A 26,360-nucleotide genomic window follows, 5' to 3' on the forward strand; every position below is an offset into this window, starting at 1 on the left:
TGAGTGGATGCACCGTAGCCTCACCACCAGCTTGCATAGGTTTTTATATAATGGATCTGAAGAGGGAGGTGAACCTTCAGGCTAAGTGTGGAGATGAGTAAGTAGAGAAGGGAGCAGAGAATTAAGCAGCAGAATTCAGCAGCATTTAATAACCTGCTCCTCCACCGTGCCCTCCCTCCCTCCTTTGTTATTGATTGGCTATGTGTGGAAAGTGCTGGCATACTGGAAATTCAGGGGAAAGGCTGCTATATGTAGGGTATGGGCAGAACTCAGGTTTCAATGGGACAGGAGGCTGCAGGCTGGTTGATAGGATCTCTGCAGGACAAGAGGCCCACAGCAGCTAGTTTATGCCACAGACAGGGCTCCGCATTGGAAAGTCCCAGATCAGCCAGAAAATGGCTGTGGAGCAGACCAGCTGCGAGAAAGCAGGGGGCCTACAGTATTCATCACTATATGATTTGCCCCTAAATTCAATCAAATGTATTGGCATGAGGATTGCAAGGCCCCCTTTCAATATCGCATTAATTCTCTGTTCAAGGTAGGAGCTTGGATAAAATGTCTCTGTCTGGCTACCCTACTGGTCAAAGGCATTTAGAGGTTTGTAGAGTTCCTGCATCCGAGTATTAGTTCTGTTGCCAGTATTTTAACCATCTGGACAGAAACCCAAGTTATATCACTGCTGAAGTGTTATTTGGCAGCTTAGCCCTGTGACCAAGCTGGATTTCGAGTCTTTGACTTGAAAAGTTCTTGTCAAAATCTCCTGTTAAAAGTATCTGTGTAAAATACATATTTGAAATGGTAGTGTAAATGGGCGCCACATTAGGTGGGTGTGGCATTTTAAATGTTTCTGAATCGATTCACTGCATGACTCCTTACTGGCTCCTAGGTTTTGGGCACCACCAGAGACTTTGGGCCCCACCACCCTTATGTAATAATGTTTTTTGAGGGCCCCTGTTAGTCAAGGCCCTTGGAATCATCCTAACCTCCCCCCATTAAAGCACCCCTGCTCCAAGGTCTGTGGTAGTTGCATTCCTGACCCCTATTTCTCCTCTTTTTTAATTTTCACACATTAAAAAAATAATAACTATCTCTCTCTCCCTCTTCTCTGATTGCAGCTCAGGTTCCCGACAGTGACGAGCAGTTTGTCCCTGACTTCCATTCAGAAAACTGTGAGTAGAATTCTTGCAGATGTTTGAGAGTGCCTTGAGTGTTGTTGTACATGAAAATCAGAAGAGAGAGAGAGAGACGGAGAGAGGAAAAGAATGAGAGGAACTGCTGGAGGGTTGGGCCCAGCTACTTTCACAACCTAAAGTTATCTCTTCCAAAGCATTCTTAAAAAACGCTTGGTATATGATCAGTGCGATCAAGCTGAATTTGATTCACATTAGACATACTGTATAAACAAATGCCACAAATGCATCACTTTGAAATTATGTGCAGAAATTTAAATATTTAATCTTCGCTTTGGGAGGTTCTGAAATTCAGCTCTGTCAGTACTATCTCAATCAGCAGTAAAATCTCAATCAATAGCCTTTTACTGTCATAGAAGTCACAGAATGCTTCTTTTACAGCTTAGCTAATGCACCTACTGTACCAGTGAAATGTACCACTGATACAACTGGTGCATGCAGCAAATTGGTGTTGCTCAGTCAGCCATAAAAGTCTCTACTGTGTCTTCACTGAGTGACACACTGTGCCAGCCAAGCCTGCCGCTGGGGGAGGGGGGCGGTGGTTGAATGGGGTGATCTCATAGGGCCTCGCACCTGTGAGGGCCTCCCTTTAGGCATTTTCCCGCCCCATCAATTTTCAGTTCATCAGCCATCCCTGAATTGCTGGTGCTTATTCAATGTGGGGAATGACTGCCTTATAAATTCTAATAAACATGGTTGTAAGATCATCAAAATACTTGTAATTATATTGTCTATTACCTATCAGCAGTGCAGCATAGGGTAGGCTACATTGCGACAACAGTGGAGGGCACACGATGAGCATGTTTGTTATAATTTATCACACCTGCATGTGGCGCCTGTATGTAGTGTATCATGATAAAGGCCTTGCACTGCCAACTTAGCACAGGGCCTCAGATATCTCCCAGATGTCCCTGGTGTCGACCACCAACCTCTCTCCCTGAACAATCTATGACTGCAAGTAGGGTGCCTCACAGCTCTAGGAATGTGTGCCTTAACTGAATGCCCCACTCAGAAGATACTGAAGGTGAGGTTTATTAAATAAGGCCTTTAAATAAAGTCTTGTTTTATCAAACGGGCAAAAACGAGGCATATTAGCTGTTGCTTACAGGTCAAGCTGTAGTTCATATAGGCTAGGGGGAAGGATGTGCAGACCAGAGCAGTTGGAGAGTTGTGGGATGTTCAGAAATGTGGGCTCTGAGTGTGTGTGTGTTTGGGGGGGGGGGGGGCTGTTGGTGTACAAATCCTTAAGGTGTACAAATCCTTAAGGTCTGGCAAATCTATCTACACTTGCTTCTTGTTCTCTGTTGCCTTCCAGAGCCATGTTAATTTACTGCATGGACTTTTTTTTCACCTTGCACAGAATATAAGACAAAACACTCAACTAGATGGCAGTCTAATAAGTCATATTTGGACAGAGAATATTTCAAGCTTTCCCTAGAGATCTCTAGTAAACTGTTCTTTATAATCAATTATTAAATTGCTGATGTAAATGTTGGGGAACAGTGCAATGAAAATATATCTTTTAAACTGCGTTGCACAGAATTGTGAGGTGCTCTTTTTCAGCCCTTGAGTAAATAAAAAAAGCGAAAGTAAAGAACTCCGCACTTCAACCCAATGGTCCTTGATTACTTACCTTTTTCTTTTTGCACAATGAGAACAAAGGGAGCAGTTGGATCCTATGCCCCTTAACTGTCACGCTAGCCTATTATTATGCTTCACTTTGCACTTTACGTACCCACTGGAAATTTCCACTTATTAAGATGGATTTTTTGAATAATTCACAGTTGTTTCCTTTATTTATTACTATAAAGCGCATTTAGAAATGAATGTTAGAATTGCTGGTGCAACAATGTTTGTTTCAAGTGGAAATCAAATGGTCCAGAAGTCACAACTCACTGCACTTCACCTGGCTCAGCAGTTCAAGAGGTTTATCTGTCACTGACAAAACGGTACACATAAAAACAGGAAGAGACATTGAAACACATAGCTTCTCGGTCCACTTCAATGGTTTTCTGGGCAGGCTTTCTGTTCTTGCCATATGAGGTGTGAGATTGTGAGACAGACACAACAGGCGGGACACCTCATTCAGGATGGGGCTGTTAGACGGGCCCTATTGTCTGCTTCCAGCAGGCCAGGGAGGTGGGAATCTGCACTCCATTAACCACTCTGGCATTGCGTATCAGAAAGAGATTCTGCGGACGTGCTGTCCTCTCTTCCAGCTCATTAAGAAGAACACTATGCGGCGTAATGTGTGCCCTTGTTTCAAGTTCCCTGTCTCAGTTTCTCTTGAGTTCTTTCTTTCTTTCTCGTCAAATTAAACTGAGCCCACATGAACACACTCTCTCTCTCTCTCTCTCCCTCTCTCTCTTTCTCTTTTTCTTTCGCTCTGAACTGTGAGTCTCTGCTCGCTCTTGCGCTCTTTCCGCTTGGTGGAAAAGTGTTCAAAGATGTGAGCGAATCCAGCGACTGCGGTGCTGTGGGACGACTGTTTCGGGCACTCTGCCCTGTTGTAATTATATAGGAAGTCGTGGCTATAAATTCGGCTTCCAGTTTTCAGAAAAGTCAGGCGAAGGAAGGAGAGAGACAGAGAGAGACAGAGAGGGAGGGAGAGAGAGAGCAGCTGGACCGCTTCCAGTGAAAGCACTATTCACTGCGGCCTCTCGCGGGAGGCTCGGTTGCCTTGTGCACAGCCAGGACATGGAAGCCTCGCCGCCTTTTCTGTTTCGCCACACCCTCCTTTTGTTGTTCTGCTCTGCTGGTTCTAACAGTCCTGACTGCGCAACTAAGCTGAATCATTTCTAATGACGATCCTATCTTTAAAACAAATGGCACAGTCTTAGTGCTCTCACCTTTACAAAATAAAAGCTGCTATTTAACTGATTGCCCTAAAAAATGTAAAAACATACAAATACTACTACTCCGGTGGAGGCATTTGTAATACAAGTGCAGCATGTGAATCTTCGGGAGAACATATTTAGGATATCAATGGGATATTCTATGAGACAATGGAAATATTGTTTTGAGCTTGTATGTAGTTTTCTCATAAACATAATATCTATTATTGACAAAAATGAACAGCAAACTAAAAGCAAAATACTTCACATGTACACACCCTAGCACAATATACACTCGCACACATGCTTGCATGCCTGCACATACACGCACACACACCATGTTTTTATGAATGGGTTGGTTGTGGAGGGACTGACTGGTGCAGCTCATAGGGAATCTCCATTCATGAGAGGGCCTTAGAGCAACATGCTGAATGGGCAGTAGTGTGTGTTTTATTGCGGGGGCAGGGACTGGGGGTGGGGGCTGTGCTTAACACAAACCAGCCAAGGATGTCTGCTCTTAAATTTTCCTGTCAAGAGGAGGGTTTTTTTCTCCGTTCTGTAGGCCAGTGCAGAAAACGAGACCAGTCGAAGCAGTGAAAGGAGATGCAAAAATAACAGGGCAGCCCAGTATTGAGCAAAGTCTATTCCCCAAGAGGCACAAGAAATAAACCAATGAGCATGCAGTGTTATCACAAATGGCAGCAAGATTAATCAGTACAGTGCTGTCATTGTTTTCAGCCAAGAGGAGGATGGCTGTGTGTGAACTTGTTTTCCTAGCTGGCCTAGATTGTTAATAGTCAGACTACGCAGTGCTAGCCTTGCACATCTGTACTTAATAAGGTGTTCTGATGTCCAGGAAACTCGCTGCTAGCCAGTGGTGCAGAGCACATAATGCACTGGTAGTTAGGAAATGGGAGCAGTGCGGGCAAGACTGGACTGGGACAATAATTCTGGCTAAGAATCTGGGCCAGAGAAACCCAGGCCACCCTGATGATGCAGACCCGAACACTAATATTGTAACCTTGTTGTTGACTGTGCTTTCCCTTGATTCATATAGTCTACGACAAACCACAAGATCAAAAGTGATGCCAAATATTCATGCCGCCTAAAGTATGACAATAGAGGGTATGCACGTGACGTCACAGTAGGTGGAAGTCACTGCGGTTACACCCACTGAGTGGCAGAAAGACTACTGAGTGATAGCGTTAATGTTCAGCTTGAATGCCATGAAAACACAAAAAACACATCTAAAATGGGAAAGAGCTGTTGTGCGATTGACTGTACAAATAGATTCAACAAGAAATCGGAGCTATCTTTTTTACAGACTGCCGAAAGCAAAAGAAAAGAGAAGCAAATGGATCACTGCAATTTGCAGAAACAACTGGAATCCAGGCACCGAAATGTGGATTTGCGGTTGTCATTTTGTGTCAGGTATGTTGGATTTTTGGGTAAAATCATACCTTAAGTTATGTAGGCTACTGTATTGACTACTCATCATTTAAATATTTAGCATCTTTCTGTGTATATTCTGTGTAACTGTAAAGTTTTTGTCAGAATTTATTAAAAAACATCCATGATGATGAGCCTTGTGTTGTACAAACAAAGGGGGGATGGTTAGATAGTATTAGCTAGCCAAGCGTATAAATTATTAAGGTATGATTTTACCCAAAAATCCAACATACTTGACACAAAATAACAACCGCAAATCCACGTTTCGGTGCCTGCATGGATTCAAGTTGTTTCTGCGAATTGCAGCGATGCATCGCTTCTCTTTTCTTTCGCTTTTGGCAGTCTGTAAAAAGATAGCTTCGATTTCTTGTTGAATGTCCATGGACCACTGGTTCTTTGGTAAGTTGTAAGGATCACTGTCGAGTCCAACTGCCTTTAATTTAAGCAGATAATCGTTTGTTTTACTCCTGGTTTTGCAGTTTCCTATACTAAAGGCAGCCATGTGGCAGCATGTTTTGCCACTCAGTCCCGACTGAGGGGGCGTATTCCGGTGGGAAAGTGACATCAATGCATACCCTCTATATACAGCTGTTGTCTAAGGCTTGAGGGGATGAGATCTCCCATGTCCAATCAGTACTCCATTCCATAAAAGCCTAGGAAACTTTTAAAGCTCAGTAGCAGTAACTATATTTTACCTCATTAACAGCCTTCATGTTCTAGAACTCTGTTCTCCCTGACTGGCTATTCTAAATAAGTCCAAATCTAAACAAGCTTGTCTCCATCCCAAAGGTTTCTGGGTTTAGAAACCAGTTATGGTCAAATATTTTAACACAGTTTTACTGTCCATGACCGCACAACATGTGAGACACACACAGACTGGTGAAGGAAACAAAATGATAAATAGTGTTGTGTTGATGTTGTACGTGCATCTGACCAAACTTATGTTAGGCAGAGATCATACCTTTAGGTCAAAAAAAAGTGAGGGAGGGGAAAGGCCAGTAGATCTGACTAGATGTGGCTGTGCCTTATTTTCTTTTTGCTTTTAGTTGTGTTAAAACATTTTATACTTTAACACCTGACTCAGTGGCCAACCGACTGGCAAGGCCACTGGGAATCGGTTCTCCTGATGGCCTGTCTGTCCCTGAGTGCAGGGAGATTGGCCCTAGGTGCCTTGGTGTAGCTAATGTATACTATCAGGCCAGTCAAACAAAGACAGGTTCAGACATAACAAATTGGTAAGTTTACAAAATGTCGATTGAAATCTAGTATACTGGTGCTATATCTTAAAGATAAGAGAATTCCTCTCTATCCCAAATCCACTCCATCTCTTTGGATGAATATCAGCACAGTCGTAGCTCATTATATGATTTCAGTGGCAGCCAGGAAATCGATAGTAGCATTAAACATTAAGAGGGGGAAGCTATATTGGGGTCTGAAGGATCTTGAGCAGGGAGTCAATATTGTGCAAGATTAATTACACCCCTCCTCCACTGCGCTTCTCTCCTTGTTGCCCTTGCCAACCTGTTCATGCAGGAATTCTGAAAGCCGATGGCAGTGAATTTTCAATGAAACAGTGGCAAAAAAAATTTGAATGATCTGGTCCCCTCCTTGAGGTGAAACAGTCACTAAATATAAGCAACAGTTTTAAAATATAAATACAACAAAGACAATGAAACTTGACGCAGGCTCAGATTTATGACAATTTAAAACTTACTATTCAATCACTTTCTACACTTGCAGAATGGCAAGACATAATTTTTATGTATTTAGCTTCTCAGAAATTCTATTTATTTTTGATAAATGTATTTTCCTTTAATTATTCAGATTATTAGTTATTTATTCTTTAAAATAATGTATTTTTACACGACTCTAGGTGTCCTGAGGTATAGAACATTCTGAATTATCTATAAGCTTTCCATGGAAATTTTGCCTCAATACGAAAACAGAAGTTCGTATATTGTGTTTTTGTTTCAGTTTGAAACTAGCTTTCACAAAAAAAGCTTGAGTGTGGTTCTTAATTCCAATCCTAATCAAATCAAAAATTAATAAATACTTCCCTTTATTTCAACAAAGTTATGTGAATGAATCTGAGGCTGGATTTTCACTGGACATAAAAATAGTGTGCAAACAAAAAAACAAACACTAACAATATTTCCAGAAATTCTCCCACGATTAATATATCGAATAGTGTGAAATCTCAACAATTTAAACGCAATGGGATAATTATTGTTTAAGTGCCACATAACCGCCAAAAGAAAATGGCCATTGCTACATAGAGAAGTTAGTAGCTGTTAATACGCAAGACAATGCCATCAATGAACTGCCCCACTAGCATTTGATTACATCATTTCCGGGTTGCTGCCTATGATTAAACTTTACACTCGACTGTATAACGTACTCTGTTTGTGAAATATCATGAAGGTTTTAGTGTGGCAGGTGAAGCCACTTGTTTGCAAAACTAGGGGGAACAAGCAAATGCTGGAACAGGCTAAATGTTACCATATGAGAAAAGAAAAGCCACTTGACATTCACACCATTGAGAAAAGCAGAACTGCCAAGGCTGCCATTGCACACTTGGACAATCATTTTGCAATGTCGTCCTAGGAAAGGAGAAGTGAAACTCCAAGCTTTGCAATGGGCAACACTCCACTCTTGTCACATGTACCATGCAACTCGCTCCACACCCCCTATGTAAACCCAGCATGCAGCTGGCCTCCGGCAGACTCCTTAGGTCTATGATTTTGGGCAGGCATATGCAGGGAAATGTACTATAAATCAAACAAAACCTTAACAAGGCTTCAGAGCATCTGATCAGGTGACACAAGCTTACTCATGATTCATCTGGATCCTGCGTCCCATCTGCATGAGAACGGGCATGGAAGAGAGACCTGAACACCCTCCAGGCCTTCGTCATGAGGATCCGGGTAGCCATTTTGATAACGCTTTTTGCTGATCGGCAGTGACGTGAGACTCTCCCCATTCCCCACTCTTAGGTTGATTGTGCATTGACCCCGACAACACATGTCCTGCACATGTTTCCATGCCTTTGTCCCAGATGGACTTGCAAAATTATAGGATTGTTGGTACAGCATTGTTGTAATAAGGGGATTTCCATCATCACCTCTCTCTACATTTTTCTACTGGCTATCAGACAGATGATACAATGTGCAAACTTTCTGCAGCCCCCAATGTATTGCTTTGATTAAATCTACTGATTTTAGGTTTCTTTGCACCCATTAATGAGTGGCTTATTGTCAAAGTCCTATGACCAAACAATAGAAAGGCAATCGAAGAGAAAAAAAAACCCCACAAATCTCTAAATAAATTCCTGCCACTGTGACCATACTTATAAGGACAACAATATTTGAAGCATATCCTATGCGGAGTGAAGTGGAAAAGTGATTCAGTCACTTAAAAAGCATCTATTACTTCCTTCTTACTGATTGGTTAAAAGATATAATTATTTTCTTTGTTGTAGGAATGAACTGTGCGGCTAGAGAGGACAGTTGTCCTGAGCTGTTAGAGGGTTGTTAAGTATCCTAGAAATCAATGGCTCCTTTTTTAACCTTTAAAGCCATTGTGACATAATTGGCATGCCTGTTGTTTTTATTGACGCGTCGCAGCTGGAATCAATTGTCCAGTGGATGGCCAGCTGCAATTCACTGTCTGCCTCCCTAACTATATCCTGACATGGGGTTCCCATGGGACAGCCAATTGACTGACTGGAGACTTCAGTTTTTGCAATTCCCATGAGCAATAATATTTGGTATGGTGACATAATTACATATTTCTCATCAAAAATTGATGTTTCAAACAGTATTAGGTAGTATTTGTTTCTGCAGAAGGTTGGAAGTGCACACTTGAATGAAGAATTTCCTTTTTTGGAATGTACATTTGGGGTTTGGCAACACACAGATCTACCAATGTAATTAAATAATGAGGCAAAATGAGCCGCTGAGGAATTGGCTGGTAGCTACAAAGTCTTCTGCCCACCAAATGCTGCTGGCTTTCAGTAACTGGCATTGACACCCTTACGCTGTGCATGAACACTGTTCAGCTGGCCAGATTCCTCATCGTGCAGAGATATGGCTCAAAGTGAAAGCTCGGCCAGGCTGTTATCAAACAGCTGCACTGCACCAAGAACAAGCAATTTGCTTGTTACTGACAGAAGAGCCAGATGGTTATTGGACAGGGGGGATGCTTCTGTTGACTAATTGATTTTTATGTGCTGATAAGTCAATTTTTCAGTCTAGCCATTACAAATATCATAATACTGTGGTGTGTTACTTAATCTAAGGCATGTGTCTCGGTAGCTTTCCTTTGTCTTTACTTCATGACCAGCAGCCCATAAGATTTCCTTATCCCATTGCCCCCCCATCCTCCCCATCCCCCTCCTCTGTCATGGGCAAGGACAAATATTGTGATGAGGAGTTTGGGTCAGTCTAAACTGGGGAGAACTGGCAGCCATCCTTACCTGAATGGGACTGCATTTGGCCCGAGGACATGCTTTATCTTAGTATGGACAAAGGTGGGGGGGGAGGGGAGGGTACGGGTTTGTTCACAGTTGGTGATAACAGGGTATATGTGCCCTTTCAAATGACCCTCCATTTCCTCAATCACTCAACCGTGACCCTCACCTTTCACCTCTTAGATCCCTCCTCAACCAAAGTATTTACATATGCAAATTCCAACTTCCTGCCCTATTTGCGCTGAGCTTCCTCATTGTCACGCGGGCTCCTTCTGCTCATTTCCCAATCAATCTTTCAGCTCATGAGAATGCACAGTCAAAAATATATTTCCGGTTTAAATAATCTACATAAAATATGTTGGCATAATGAAAACGTGGAGGTTATCATTGCATTGCCCCTGGATGTAATTACAACTTTTGACAACATGTAAATGTACTTGTTGAGCTAGAACCATGATACAAATCAAATTCATATGGCTAAAATCCATACAAAACCATAAAGCTTGCCAATTCAATCCTAAAATATTTTGAACAAAAAGTAGATTTTTGGGAAGAGTATGAAAGTTGAAGTTTTTGAGCTGTTACTATACCCAGCGGCCAATACAATGATGCTCGTCAGGTTTTTGTTTCTTTGTGGGCTATTCTGATAGCATGTAATCTCACAGCATGTAAAAAGGCATGAGGAAAGAACTTTCCTCTGACAAAAGACTAGAGATCAGCAAGAGACATCAAAGAACATGGCGATAAATGACTTCCATTTCAGGAAATTTTGAATACATTTTACATTGATGTCTTACATTATGCATTACTGTTTCTTTTTTTTCTTCCTTTTTTTTAAATCATCCAAACTTACAAATTGTTGCATTTCCGCTTTAAGGTTTTTCAGGTTAAACTTTATTGAGCCTAAGCCAATCAAATCAGCTGTATTTGTTTTAGTGTTTCTTTTTTGTTTTTTGTTTTTTTGTTTTTTTGTAGGATAGATGAGGGCGGGAGGGGCAAGAAAGGGATATGGAGTTAACCTTTTGAGGTGCAGAGAAAAATGACCAGACAAGATCCGATTAAAGGGAATTATCAGTGGGCATTTTTTTTTTATTAACAAAGATTTTAAATCCTTGCACAATACAATCTATAGTGGTTGAACAAAAGCTTAACATGTTTCAAGTCAAAAAGATCTACATGCATTTTTAGTAAAAAGTTAAATCAACTTTTGATCAACTTTTTATTAACCAGGTGGAAATCTTAAGAATTCAGTTAGTTCTTCTTGTGTTACCAATAATGTTCAAATGTTATTGAACATTATTGTTCTGTTGTATGTGTATTGACATGAATGTATGTTGGAAATAGTCAAAGAAATTGCTATGAGGAAAAAAAAACAGAACAGTGAAATACATAAAGAGGCCATACACTGGAAGCGGTGGTCAAAAATAGACCAAATAGAAAGAGGAAATGGGAACCAGAGGAAATATTTCTGAAAACTATTTACAGGGCCAACACCAGGCTGTAAACAGGTTATGTTTAAAGTCTGTTTTTTTCTCCCTGAAGAATGGTGCATATTCCCTAAAAGATGTATACCACTCATAGCAGTTTAATTCAGTCTAATTTTATTGCCACTTAAAATGGTGTCAAATGGATTACCATGTAATGAGACATTATTTCAAATTTTCCCGTGTTCCAGTCAGTAAGCCAACCATTTTTGGCACCTTTTTCTTTTTAAATCAATATTTATTCTAAAAGATGACATGACGTAATCACATTAAAGCATATCCTTTCATTACCTAAAATTAGATTAACTGGGCGATTCACTGAGGGAAGTTCCTGCTTTTTACAAATGAGAGCAGGCCAATGGAAGCTTTCACATTAGATCTCATGAGGATGTGAGAGCATGACTTATGTTCCCTTTACTTTCCGAGCAATTCTCTGATGTTTCCCTGTCCTCAGTATTTAGTTTACCGTTGCTTGCTACACAGTGAAATGTTATGTGTTAAAACAGTTATTACATTGTACATACAGTCCTTATTGCCAGGGTTTAATTATCACTGGCCATTTTACTGTGTAGGATTTACATTATTACTGTGGTAAATTAACTAGGGTGTATTTCAACAAGTGTCACTATCTGGTCCACTGTCAAGCCCACCTGAATCAGGCCACACCTGTACAACATAAATATACAGAATACAAACTATACCAACCCATCCCACATAAAGACATTTATCCATACAAACACACACACACACCTACACACATCACACACACACACACACACACACACATGCACACGCACACACACACACACACACACACACACACACACACACAACAAAAATTAAACCACAATGATGCCAACTATTCTTATTATGGCACTCAACATAGTCTCAAGCAGACATGTTCACACATTGCCACACAAACAGTTAAGGACTATCACCACAGTTTAAATGTGTCAGGGCCAGTAGTTAAAGGAACATCAGTAAGTGTGCTAAGTGTAGTCCTCACACAGTCTGAACAGTCCAGAGTCGGGGGAGGCTACGACTTTAATCTTTACTTCTCTACAAAACAATCTGGTTAAATGTCTTCTAATCCTTTTAATCTGGTGCCTAAGCCGATGCTTCCCCTCCTAACTCTGTCTCCGACATGGGAGAGAGGAAGAAAACAGAACAAAACAAGCCCCCCCCCCCCCCCCCCCCCCCAAAAAAAAAGAGAAACGCTGCCCCTCCCAGGGACACTCTGCTTCCTGAGAGGAGACAGACGAGCTGCCACAGTATCGCTGCGGGATAGGCTTTATTCCCCTGTAGTTTTTTTTATTTTTTCTACCGCATATAATTACCTAGGCTCACATTTCAGCGGTGCCTGTCCCGTCAGATCGCGCCCACTGCAGTCAACATGCGAGCGCAGCCCTCCCCGGCTGCGAGGGAACAGCTGCGGCTGTTTACCCTGTCAGGCACGTAAAAACATCCTGTGCTGCCCGCCGTAAGATAATAAACAATTCCCAATACCACGTCGCAGTTCCCGCTCCCGCTCTTTTCGTAGCCCTCGCTGCGCAATGGAATGAGATCTCTAGAAACATTTACAGGCAGGATTTGACATGGAAGGCATATCGCCGAGTGCCTGGGAAACGCTTAGCAAACGTCTGGCCAAACATTATCACCCCCTGCCCAACTCTCTAATTTCACAAAGAGTGGAAGTCCCAGAGGTGCGGTATTCTTCACCTGGCCATAAATTATTCTCCCTTGAAGGTAAAGAAAGTAAACTGGTGGGTGTGCACTACATTATCGGGACAATAGCAAAGGTGAAACCCGGAGAGTTTTTTTTTTGCTTAGGTTACGCAACGAAGAAGTTTGCATTGATTCTTGTAGAACGAGTAAATTGGTGAGAGTTGACCCGTTCGTTTTCCATCTCTTGCTCCCCCAGCGGTTGCGTTCCACAGCCCCCCGGTGAAAATAAAACAAGAGCCCCAGAGCCCTGGCTCCGACCCCAGCCAGTCCTGCAGCCACAAGCAGACCTTCACCTACCCACATGGGGAGCAGTGCCTTTACGCCAGGTAAGGCCACGTACGGTCACAGCAGCCTGATTATAGAAAAGTCTTCACAAAAAACTATCCCGGAGACTATTACGTATTGCCATTTAATTTACTAACTGTAGGACATACATCACCTGTAAGCCAGATTGAACCTCTGATCCATTTGAACCTCAACCTTTTCACTGAGTTCTGAGGGATTTGGATGGTGTCCATGTGCATTTATGCTGCGCCCCCATCCCTCCTCACAGTGCCTACGAGCAGAAGAGAGCTGCAGGCCCAAAGACCTCCAGCTCCGGGATCTCCCTGTCTCCCATGCAGCGCTACTCTCCAAAAACTTCCCAGAGCGCCCGGCTTGACTCAGCGTATATGAACCCACCTGCCACGCAGCCACTCCCCAGTCACAGTTATCCCATGGATCACAGGTACCCTGGCACCCCCACCCGCCACTTTCACCAACAAACACATACACTCCATAAAAGTATCGCTACTTCAATGTCTCTCCTTCAGAACTCACAAATATTGCCCATTTTGAAATCGCACTTGATTGGTGGTTAGTCTATTATCACTTTTTATTTAAAATGGCATTCACTTCACACTTTAAACTAATCTCCAATAGGTCTCTTTATCTCTCTATAATTCTCTCAAATGTGCACACACACACACTCACACACCCACACACACACACACACACACACACACACACACATACAACCAGACGGAAGCATAAAGCTGTGTTGTGAACTGCCACCCATTAATTTTCCTGGGCCTTCTTAATGAGCATCTTCCAGTTTTAACACTGACGCAGTCGCTCCCTGCTTAGTGCAGTGGGTGTCTCAAATGCTAGGCCCTGTCTGCAACAGCTGGGCTGCAAGCAAAGGAAGGCAGCATAGGTCAAGATCTCCTCATTCAAAGCTTTGGCTTTAGCTTTCCGGTGGTTGCTTTTTGTTCACCTATTATTCAATGCAACATCACTATTAAGTTTCTGTTTTCCTCTCCCTGTAACATTTGATCATTTGGTCTGTACATTCAATCCTCCGCGGCAGCCTTTTCTGCCACATCAGTGAAATTGCCTGCGAGTGACACTGAGCTGGTAGGTCAGGCCTCTCTGTGAGGTCCGAGGAATGAAGTGGTCTTAAGCTAAAGTCGAGGACAATGGGAAGGTACCCTCTGACATTGCGCCCCCTGCTGTTTCTCCAGCTCCAGATACCCTCAGCCTTCGGCAGAGATGTGTCCCCAGTACCCTCGTCAGGGCCATACCCTGCAACGAACACACCCTGCCCCGGGTGGAGGTGGGGGTGGGGGAGGAGGAGGAGGAGGAGGAGGAGGGGGAGGAGAAGGGGGAGGAGGTTACCATCGCCAAATGTCCGACCCTTGCATGCCCTATCTGCAGCAGAGCTTCAAGCAGGAGTACCTAGACCCCTTGTATGACCGGGCTGCCCACATGGCCAGGGTTCCCCCACAGAGATATCCCCCTGCCAACATGATGGTTAAGCAGGAGCCCACTGACTACACGTACGAGCCAGGTGAGTCATAACAGGGTGTGGCACAGCGTCAGGATCACGTAATACAGTACAACACAGCAAGACAAGAAAGAGAATGGACCACAATGTGACTGGCATATAAACAGCAAAACACTCCACAGTGATGAAAAAATACAGATCCATGGTGTCTCTTCCTTTTCACATGCAATTAAAATGTTCATTGCACCATTGCCAATAAGCCGGTTTTCCATATCCAGTCAACATGAGCCAAAGTCTGCAGATTACAAATGAAAAACCTGGTGAGTTTATGGAAGCAGATATAGATCCATATTCAAACAAAACCTACCCTTTGCTGTAACATGCAAATACAAGGAAATACAATATTTTTTTCCCCAATATAGTTTTCAGTGAGTTGTTTCATAAGGCCTGGCTGACACATAGCTTTCCAGTTGATCCCAAAGGTGTTGGATTGGGTTGAGGTCAGGGCTCTGGGCAGGCCAGTTAAATTCTTCTACACTGTTCTCGATAAAACCATTTCTGCTGAAACAGGAAAGGGCCTTCCCCAAATTGGGGAAGTACAGAATCATCTAGAATGTGATTGTATGCTGTAGCATTAAGATTTGCCTTCACTGGTACAAAGGGGCCTAGCCCAAACTATGAAAAATATCCCCAGACTAAGGGGTGTCCAGATACTTTTGGTCATATATTTCATATGAAAATAATCAACGCAGTAATGGAAAAGTTCACATGATATTACAACCCTGATCAATTGTAAAAGAAAGCATGGTTCAGCCAACCAGCTCATTCATTTCTGCCAGGAAATTAACCGCAAAGCAAGTCTTCTGTCTGGATATCAAAATCCTCCCACTTTCTTCTATTCCAGGCTTGACAAGAACTGTCACTTTGAGCTTAAAATGACAAAAGGCATGGTAAGGAAAATGCCTAAATGGCTCTGGATCAATGGGATTTAGCACAGAAACACCAAAAGCTGTCAGTCAATTGTCAAGAATTTGGTCGAGTTACAGCATATAGTACTCTAGTTAGAGTATAGTATCTTGTAGTTACATAGTTGTAGTATACAGTACTTGCATAATTCTAGATTGGAATGAAACTGAGTATCAGGATAGACTGCTCAAACTAGTCTGACAGAACTCCTTGAGATTTGAAAGGCCACCACAGGACCAACCCATGGCCATAAATGTCCAGATTGTCTTTCTCTGACCATTTGTGTCCTTCCCCTCCCTTTCTGTCTCTTTCTTTGAACTCACTGACACTCGGCAGAGGTCTTGATTGTGTTTTTTTTGGCACACCGCTGCCCACTCCTCCCCCCTCATACCCATACACTCCCTGCTCTGAAAAGGAGGCAGAGGAATTTCATTGAGAAAATGGAGGGCACTGGAAAGACTAGAATCCCCGGCGGAGCGCTCCTGGGTGTCAGGTTGCAGTGGCGGCTTCCTCTTCTGCTGGTGGATGAACTCATAATGGAAAGATGAGTGTGGTAACGGTAACCCGAGCCATTCTCCGGCTGCACAACAACAAGCGGGAGGAGGGCCCGGTGTGGGGGAAGGAGGGTGGGGATTGAGCTACGAAGTGAAGCAGGGCTGGAGATCAGGGCTGCTCCTTGTCCCGTGGGCCGAAAACACTGCAGAGAAATGCAATACGGCCGCAAAGCAAATGCCCCCCTCGCACAGCTCATTCAATTGATAGCAAATGGAGCTGTCTCCACCCATTGTGGCTCAAATGTTCCTGCGGGCATGCTACACAAATGCAGCCAAAAAGAGAAGCCTCACGGTGCTGAAACTGGCATACCTCTCTTTATAACTGATGAAACTATGACCTCAATTTCTTTCAAATCAAAGTTTTTTGTGATGATGCTTGGGGGGGCATTATGTGTTGCATTGTTCAGTTTTGTGCTGAAGGAATGTAAAAACCTTGAAGAAGGAGGGATGTTAACAGAGACATTATGTTCCGGATAAACTGCGTTATCAGAGGTGGAGCACAGGCCACTGAGACTCTGTTATCAGCTGCTGTTTGATAAACAATGTGCATTCAGAGATACAGTACACATCTGTTGCTGCATGTTCTGAAAATGTTGATTTAATGTTGGTGCAATGTCCTTAAAGAGTCAGTGTCACAGTATGCTATTATTTTTCCATTTATTCTGTGCTTGCTAAAATAGCAAAACAAATGGGGATTAGGAGAACTGTGTATTCACAGCACATTTTATTTCATTAAGCAGAATGGCCCTGAGTCATGATTTAGTATTTTAAGTCTGCTTTTCCAAAGAAGTTCACCAATTATGTTATGGGGAATCCCATCCTCCATTTGGTTTACCATGATCTACCGCTTACTAACAATAGAACTATCCAAAAATTGCTTATGAAACAGCTACTGTTGTGACTCCTTCATGGCAACAGATACAAAATATCAAAGGAATGCAAGCATGCACTGAGCCAGCTTGAGTCCAGCCAAATAAAACTTCCCCTCGCTTCTCAGGATAGGAAAGCTAAACTAACAACCTTATTATTAATAATGCGCCACAGAATCCCAGTGAACCTTTGGAGTTTAGATTTAATTCTCCTCAAGTGCATCTTATTATGACTAAACTACTTCATTCTCACGGAGAAAAAGAAGAGGGATTTTTACCTTTTCCCCACTCTGTACTGCACTCCACTGTCAGTTCACAAACAGTACAGGACTACTGTCACAGCTTCACAATGTAGGAGCTGTGTTTGTGTACGAGTTTATCTGTAGCAGAGTTTAACAAACCCATATGGGCCACACAAGGCCTATCCCAGTTACAGTGATAGCGTAACTCGGATAACAGAACTGATACCTGTCAATCAAGTTTTTATGGGAAAATTGAGGGGGAGAATCTAGCAGAGTTCAGAGACATGAGTTTGCATGCCAATGACAGACTGTGATGTCACCCCTTGAGAAGCAATAGGAGTGTGATAACTTCCCTTGGCTGAACTGATTGGTCTTTAGTTCATTGGCCAATCTTATTCTTTGCTGAGTGGAGCAGCTAGTGTTGGATCTGGTTTAAATGCTGCAGCTGAACTACCCCTGGTCCTAGAGGGCCAAGTTTTTCTCTAGCAGGTGTAGAGAGTCAGTGGTCTACAGTGCTTCACTGAATGAAGTAGACATAAGTGCTGGAGGAGCATAGCAGAAGCTACAGCTACGATTGTGCGATCCTAATACACAACACTATTGAGACTAAACCTGCAAACCCACAGACTAAAATAACTGTAGAAGGAAAAGGATAGCATCATGAATGTGGGCTTTGTCCTTGCAGAATTTCGAAGATTTGAGTGATATAGAGGATATGCATTGACGTCACTTTCCCACCGGAATACGCCCCCTCAGTCGGACTGAGTGGCAAAACATGCTGCGACATGGCTGCCTTTAGTAGAGGAAACTGCAAAACCGGGAGTAAAACAAACGATTATCAGCTTAAATTAAAGGCAGTTGGACTCGACAGTGATCCTTACAACTTACCAAAGAACCAGTGGTCCATGGACATTCAACAAGAAATCTGAGCTATCTTTTTACAGACTGCCGAAAGCTAAAGAAAAGAGAAGCAAATGGATCGCTGCAATTCGCAGAAACAACTTGAATCCATGCAGGCACCAAAACGTGGATTTGCGGTTGTTATTTTGTGTCAGGTATGCTGGATTTTTGGGTAAAATCATATCTTAATTTATATGCTTAGCTAGCTAACACAATCTAACCATCGCCCCTTTGTTTGTAGAACACAAGGCTCATCATCATGGATGTTTTTTAAATAAATGCTGACAAAAACTTTACAGTTACACAGAATATAAATGAAAGATGCTAAATATTTAATTGATGAGTAGTCAATACAGTACATAACTTAAGGTATGATTTTACCCAAAAATCCAACATACCTGACACAAAATGACAACCGCAAATCCATGTTTCGGTCCCTGGATTCCAGTCGTTTCTGCGAATTGCAGCGATCCATTTGCTTCTCTTTTCTTTTGCTTTCGGCAGTCTGTAAAAAGATTGCTCCGATTTCTTGTTGAATCTATTTGTACAGTCAATCGCAAAACAGCTCTTTCCCGTTTTAGGTGTGTTTTTTGTGTTTTCGGGGCAGTCAAGCTGAACGCTAACGCTGCCACTCAGTAGTCTTTCTGCCACTCAGTGGGTGTAACCGCAGTGACTTCCACTTACTGTGACGTCATGTGCGTACCCTCTATACTCAGGTTTTTAAACATAGTACTTAAATCATTTGGGCTATGCAAATTATGAAAACATTTTTTTAAGAATTAAGTTTTTTTTCATTCAACCGCTAACAAAGATGTCCACTCTGGGCTGATGTCACTTCCCTGCACACGCCACATAATCAGATTAGAACAGGGAATACAGCCTTGACTGAATATATAGGACTATGCATGTGCCCCCTCCTATGGACAGGCCATTCCATGTAAATTCGTTATGGAGGCTTCTTTAAAACCATGTACAGTTATGAAATTATTTGATTACAACAAAACAATGTATACTTGTATGAATCTGTTGGTTTTTGCATTTTGTAAAAACGCCTTTTAAACATAGTTGTTTCAACTGATTTTCACATTTGTTCTTGATTGCTTTGATTGATTTTTATACAGTGGACGCTGACAGTGCTGTCTTTTACTACATTTGTAATATGTACTTTTAGTCCTCAAATCTCATCCTTTTACTAGCCAATTGCCTTAGCATTACAATGTTTGACTACTGTCTTATGGTAGTCTGGGTAAGAAAAATGTGTAAGACAGGTTCACCCCTGTTCAGCCTTACAAAAAGTTATTTCTGGATGATCTGCCCATCCCTTGTCACTCAAAGGAATTCAAACTTAGTGGTACTGCTGAAACAGTGGAGTGTCTTTCCCAGAGAAAAGAAAAGCCAGGGTCTTTCCTGCATTGAAATGTCTTAGGTGGGCTGCCTAAGCTTTTTCAAGGCGCCAAATTCACCTACAGGAGAAATTGAATTGTGCAAAAAAAAAACTTGTAAAATGATTAAAAATGGTCCATGAATATATTGGTGCAGTTTTGTCATGAAAAATGGTAGCACCAGCCTACTTCTTTTCACACCACTACCTACAATCAAGCTCACAAAGAGTTCAGTTGGAGAAAGACTTCTTAGATTTTGGTTGCAGTCCACAGGGACCATACTGACCAGTGGAGGTTGCTAGAGGTTGATTAAATGCGGACCCCTAACCGACTGAACCATCCTGGGCAACACAGTCACCAATTACATGATGCTATGGAGCTACCAGCCACAGTCGCTGCTGGCACAGTTTGGATTAGTTCCAAAACCGTGGGGCTAATTTGTGTACCACAACATGGTGCCTTAACTAAATGAGCCACCAAAAATCCAACCATTAAGAAAATAAATATTAAAAATACAAAGTTTGCCTCCAGTTCAGAAATCTGCAGTTTTACTTTCATTTTTATTTTCAAATGATTTTTCTTTGCCAGTAATAAGCTTACAACAGTAAATGAAGAAGTCCTGTGAAGTCAAGACACAAAGGTGCCATTCCAACTGGCCTCCCTGTGAAATGAACAAGTCTATAAATGTCATGAGATTTCTCTGACCCTGTCCCTCTCATTTTCCCTCAAGGTTATCCCTTCGAGAATGACTCCAGGGTTGTTCCAGAAAAATTTGAAGGTACGCACTACAATTCATACTATATACTCTTAAAGACACAACAAAAGAGGAAGTAGAGGGTTTCGTAGGATAGCTGCCCTGTGTCAGATTGTCTGGAATTGTTGAGATTAGTTATGTTTGAGTTAAAGCCACTGTTGATGGCACCAATTACCAGTAGCCAAACAGGCTTTGCTGATCAATGAACAATACAGTAGCACTTCCTCTACATTCCCATTTTAAAAAATCACAAACATGGTCTATAACTGATACTTCCAAAGCACAGGAAAGTAGACTGCTTTCCCATTGCTTGTATCAATATCCTCATGTCCAGTACAAAGCCGTCAGATTCTATCAGAAAACAATGAACTTCAGAATCCTTTTAACCATGATTGGTCATTTTCCTCAAGACATCTAGTCATCGCCTTGTCGCTTCATTCTCCAGATATGAGTCATGGAGACAGAGAGAAAGAAGAGATATAGTTTTTTCCCTCTCTGCCCTCCACTCTACTGCCACACAATGCCCACAGTGGCCTTGTACTTCAGGAACTTGTGTTTGTCCTTTGCATCTGTAGCAGAGTTCACATTCCAGCTTCTCATATACACAAGGAGCTTGAAAGAAGCTCTAGAAACACTGGGCTGTCACACTGGTTGAACTGGTGTGGTACCAGGGACCAGTGTCTTGACAGTCAGAGACCCAGTACACTTCTGCAAAGGGTGATCAACAGATGATGCCCGCTGACATGTACGTCAGCTGTTGTGAACTTGTTTCTTTCAGTAACCATTCCAATTTAATGAAGGTTGACTGAACAAGGCCTTGCCATTACTGAGAAGCCCAGAGGTGGGTAAGGCATGGTTCAGAGTAGATTCTGACCTCACTCTTTTTGAGCAGGTGAGGTGAAGCAGGAAGCTGGCAGTGTGTTTCGCGAGGGCGCCCCCTACCAGCGCCGTGGCTCCCTGCAGCTTTGGCAGTTCTTGGTGGCTCTGCTGGATGACCCTGCCAACATTCACTTCATCGCCTGGACTGGCCGTGGAATGGAGTTCAAACTCATTGAGCCAGAGGAGGTGGGTCTACCTTTCTTTTTTCCTGTTGGACTCAGGTGTAGCTTTCTTTCTTAATCCCCAGTGTGTACAGTCAGTTTGATGAGATTGCCCCAAACAGCACTTACCACAGAGCAGGTATTGCAGAAACCCTACCCTCATAGATCTTCCATCAATGAATTGTGTGACTCATAGGTACAACTCATGTACAATTCAATCATGTACACTTAGCCAGTTTAAGGGTACATGCAATTCAATCAAACCAGATAAAAAAATTCAGATTGAATCAAACAAACCTTAAGGGTCATTAAGACTGAAAAATCCAAGAAACAGGAAAAGGCATGGCCCAGAAATTTTGTTGCCCTAGCAGGGGTGGAAGCTGTTTTAGACAGAAAGTGAGCTTGCCCTTTGTAAAGTACTTATTTGCTGCCTGTTTGTCTCCAGATTTACAGATTTGCTTGCTGTTTTCATACATTTTTAAAAATATGACAATCAAAACAATGAAAACAATCGAGTGAATTGAGGAATATATCATACTCAATTTAAAGCATGCATCATTTTTGGAATAAAGTATACTATACTCCTTCATAGGACGATATACAGGTCTAACAAAATAGCTATCAAAAATGAATCAAATGAAACTTTACAAAATCCAACTAGGCTATAAACACTGTTGTCTCTAAGTAGTGGTAGATTTAAAAATGAAATTATATTTGTAACAACACAAGCTGAGTTGGCCTTGTCCTGGTGATTTTCTTTTGTAAGCAAATGCAAATAATTTAATGAAAAACATGAATTTTATTCACAAACTCAGTTTCGGCAAGTTCGTTTTAGTGATCACTGAACATGTCAAAATGTGACTGTGAAGAAAAGATCTTGCTTTTAATTACTAGTCAAAGATAAGTTAAACTGTTGATTGAATCACAGCCACAGTCAGCATGCTTGCAAATGTATGATCCAGAACATTTTGCATCTAAAGGTGAAAAATGAAAGAAATTGGTTCAACCAATCAGTCGCAAGCAAGGGTGTCAGTCATTCCATGAAAACTCATTGTCATTGGCAGAAACTGGCTGCTGTATTGAGATGTATTGTACTGTGTTGCATTGCAAGCAAAGTATTCTTTATTAAAATAAGGTGCCCGATTAAACTGAAGGGTTCAACTAAATTGCACATTCATATGCCTTAAATAGTTTGACTGAATCCCCCTGAAGGTTCATTTCAACCTCTGTTCACTGTTTTATTTTGCTCTTTTAATATCGATATTACATAATATTACTTGCATATCAGATTCCACAGAGACTTTGCTAATATTATATGTCATCTATTTATACAATTGGATATTACCTGAAGCTACAGTAAGTAAAGTACCTTTCTTCTGAGAAAAAAAAAAAATGTGTGTATACCAGGATTCTCACCTGCACCTCATCCCAGTTGTCTAACCATTATCCCACACTGGCTCCCTCCACCAACAAACATGTCATTAGTCATTAAAATATGCATGCAATACAGAAACAGTATCACTCCTTCAAAGCCTGCAAGTGTTACACTTTCAAGCACAACCATGAAAGGGCTTTCAGCGGAAGCAACCCCCGCCCAATATCCCCCCACCCCCACCCCCACCCCCACCATCCCCCCAACCCCATCCCTTCCCCCAGGCTTTCTGCACTGATCCAAAACATAAAGAGCTTCCATTAGAGCCCATGCATTATTTACAAGTGTTTATAGTATACACGGAGATATGTTTTTCCCAAAGTCCTCACCATCACTCAGATTTACATTACTCCCCAATTACTATTCTTCCCCTCTTTTACACCGACTCCCCCCCAAACCCCACCCAACCCATGAAATCCATTCCCATGCTCATCAGCGGGGGACACGGGTGCTAACCATCCCAGTGAGTAATCCTAAGCACAAACAATTGAATTATTCAGTAGACAGTCTTCCTTCACTCATGAGTCATATCTTTGCATCAACATGAATTAAGCTTTTACTGGCGCCTTTACTTCTGTTTAAGCAAGTTGCTTGAGGGTCAAGTAGAAACATCCATAATAGTACCCAACTGCCGTTTACATCAGTGATTACTGCCCTGTTACAGCTATTGTTTACCAGAACACTCCATTTGTGCCTAGAAGCATATCTCAACAGACAAAATGAATTACCTCGCTAGTAAAATGTTTCTGGGGTCATCCAGAATCATCCTCTGGTGTTGGCCTCAAGGCTTCTGAAGGTTCATCTGGAGGTGAAGGCAATAACGTTTAATATGTTGGACAAGACAAACTTGCCACCGTGTTTATTTTTTCACTTCACAAAGATGTTGGATTCTGGTTGTATTTAAGTGGTAAATGGTTACATAAAGAGGAGCACATGTTGGAACTTGCCCGTTTCACAACAGTTATTCATGTCAGCACAAAGAATGTTTGAAAAGTCAATGGGGACCTCCAGTGGTAAAGACTCTTATTGCAAGTTCATGGACAACTGTTTGGACTGCAACCTTGTTCCTGGAATCAGTGTTTCCAAAGCATATTTCTGCTTTGAAAATATAAATTATAAAATAGAGGTGATCTTGAAGCAGACACACAAAATTAATGGATTATCAAAAAACAAGACACCATTGTTGGGTTTCTATGGGCTTTACATGTTATACCAAAAAACACTTGCCAGTCAAAAAAAAAAGAAAAAAAAGAACTTGCATACACAGAAATAGGTTTAGATTTTAACCTATAGATTTAGAAAAAAATTTAAAGTACAAGTACAGAACACTTCATCATCCATAGTTGAGGCAGAAGGCCTATGGAATCTCCATTAATGTTTGCACGCACCAAACCTCCACCTGTCAACTCACGAAGGGATTAAATCATGTTAGCTAAAGTGCAGCATCAGGAGCATAAGATCAGGAACAGGATTTTTACAGCCTCCTCTCAATCTCTCTATCTGTCAGGTTGCCAGGCTGTGGGGGATGCAGAAGAACCGTCCAGCCATGAACTACGACAAGCTGAGCCGCTCTCTGCGCTACTATTATGAGAAGGGCATCATGCAAAAGGTACTACAGAACACTTTGTGCATGTCTTAGGCCTGCTGGGTCAAGTCTTTAACAGTGTACATGACTATCCTTTGGCAAACTAAAACATTCTTTGTTCAGGTATCCATTAAATGCATGGATATTTCAACAGTGTTGGGTCTGTGCCCTAGTGGTTGAATACGTTGGCAGAGCACTAAAATGCTGTGTGTTGGCAGGTGGCGGGTGAGCGCTATGTGTACAAGTTCGTCTGTGAGCCTGAGGCCCTCATCTCACTGGCCTTCCCAGACAATCAGCGGGCAAGCCTGAAGGCCGAGTTTGATCGTTACGTCAACGAGGAGGACACCGTGCCCCTCTCTCACCTGGACGAGGTGGTGCCCTATCCCCCTGAGCAGGCCGGTGCTAACATGGGCCCCCAGCCCTACTCCAAAGGCTACATGTACTAAGCCCGACCCCTCACCTCGTCTCCCCTCCCATTCATCCATTACCCATCTTGCACATGCCCACCTCGCGCCCTTGTATATATGGCTATGGTGTTTTTGTTTAAGTTAAACCTGTTAGGGACTTCAAGGTTTTAAAAGTCACATTCTTCTCACTTCTAAAGCCTGACCAATCCAAATACTTGGCAGTTGTTAAACTGATCGCTTAATAAAGATGTGATATTAATACTACCCAGTGTGACCTTTTTTTGCCTCAGCAATATATTAAGCATGTATTGATTTTCACTTTGAATGAACTGAATGGTGATGGTATTTACACAGAATTTTTTCCATCACATTAGGAATTATAGCATAGCTGTTTCCTCCCACAGTCCAAATACATGCAGGTAGGGTAATTGCGTGAGTGAATGGTATTTGTGCCCTGCGATAGATAAATCAGCTTTTTAAAAAGCTAAACATCTGCCAGATCTGAATGTTTTATAAAAATAAAATCTCAACAAAATAATAATAATAATAAAAATAATAATAATAATAATTTGTAAAATATTTATTTGAATTGACAAATGAAGTTCAGCAAAATAAGGAAGAAAAGGAATATTTTTCCTGCCTCAACATGTACAGCATATCAGTCATTAAGGGCTGTAAAGAAACATGGAAAATCCACATGAATATGTGAATTCATACAATTCTGACCTTTTCCTTTAAAAAAAATATACATTTAGAAATTATTTATTTCAGTTTGCTGACAGCAGAGAGCTGTGACTCATGCTTTCTGTGTCTGCTTGTTTAAAGTGGGTCTCTGGAACCCCTCAATATCCAACACATGTTTCATCTGCTCTCATGGGGTATGATTCTTGCATGCATTTCCAAAACATCCAGAACTAAAAAAAAAAGCACATCTAATTTAATAAGATGCCGACTTCCTTCCTATTATCCATTATGGCCCTTTTCTTCCGTGGTTTTAGAGCCCTTGTGTCTTGAGTCATCCAGTCCCGTTTGTCAGGGCTAGCAGGCAGAACTGCTGCTCTGTGTTCACAGAGACTGCTTTTACTGGTGTAAGATACACTGTGTTTATGCAGTAATTAGGATAGCTAAAGTGTCCTCAGAAACAATATCTGCCGAGGTATTGAGAGACTTTTGTGTCATATTGTGAGGAGAGGTCAGGGAGGAGTGGAGAAGGTGATGTGGTCTGGGCAGGGAGAGAAAAGAAAAAAGTGTGAGATGTAGCTATGTCCTGAATAAAGTTAAATAACCGCTGAATTCTTATGAAACTGCCATCCT

At 42.0% G+C, this 26,360-nt stretch overlaps 1 protein-coding gene across 2 annotated transcripts in view; it reads left to right on the forward strand.

Moving 5' to 3' along the window:
• LOC118216529 (ETS translocation variant 4-like) overlaps positions 1–25,310 on the forward strand; it is a 35,842-nt gene extending 10,532 nt beyond the window's left edge. For both annotated transcript variants that reach the window (XM_035397780.1, XM_035397790.1), the window contains exons 5-12: positions 1,116–1,169; positions 13,347–13,476; positions 13,704–13,877; positions 14,653–14,978; positions 20,559–20,606; positions 21,475–21,647; positions 24,562–24,663; positions 24,858–25,310. In XM_035397780.1, the coding sequence (XP_035253671.1) occupies positions 1,116–1,169; positions 13,347–13,476; positions 13,704–13,877; positions 14,653–14,978; positions 20,559–20,606; positions 21,475–21,647; positions 24,562–24,663; positions 24,858–25,085 (1,235 nt within the window). In that variant the 3' untranslated portion in view covers positions 25,086–25,310. The remainder of the gene's footprint in view (positions 1–1,115; positions 1,170–13,346; positions 13,477–13,703; positions 13,878–14,652; positions 14,979–20,558; positions 20,607–21,474; positions 21,648–24,561; positions 24,664–24,857) is intronic.
• The last annotated feature ends 1,050 nt before the right edge of the window (positions 25,311–26,360 follow it).

Source organism: Anguilla anguilla, chromosome 2 (assembly GCF_013347855.1).
Source record: "Anguilla anguilla isolate fAngAng1 chromosome 2, fAngAng1.pri, whole genome shotgun sequence".
Lineage (NCBI taxonomy): Eukaryota > Metazoa > Chordata > Actinopteri > Anguilliformes > Anguillidae > Anguilla > Anguilla anguilla.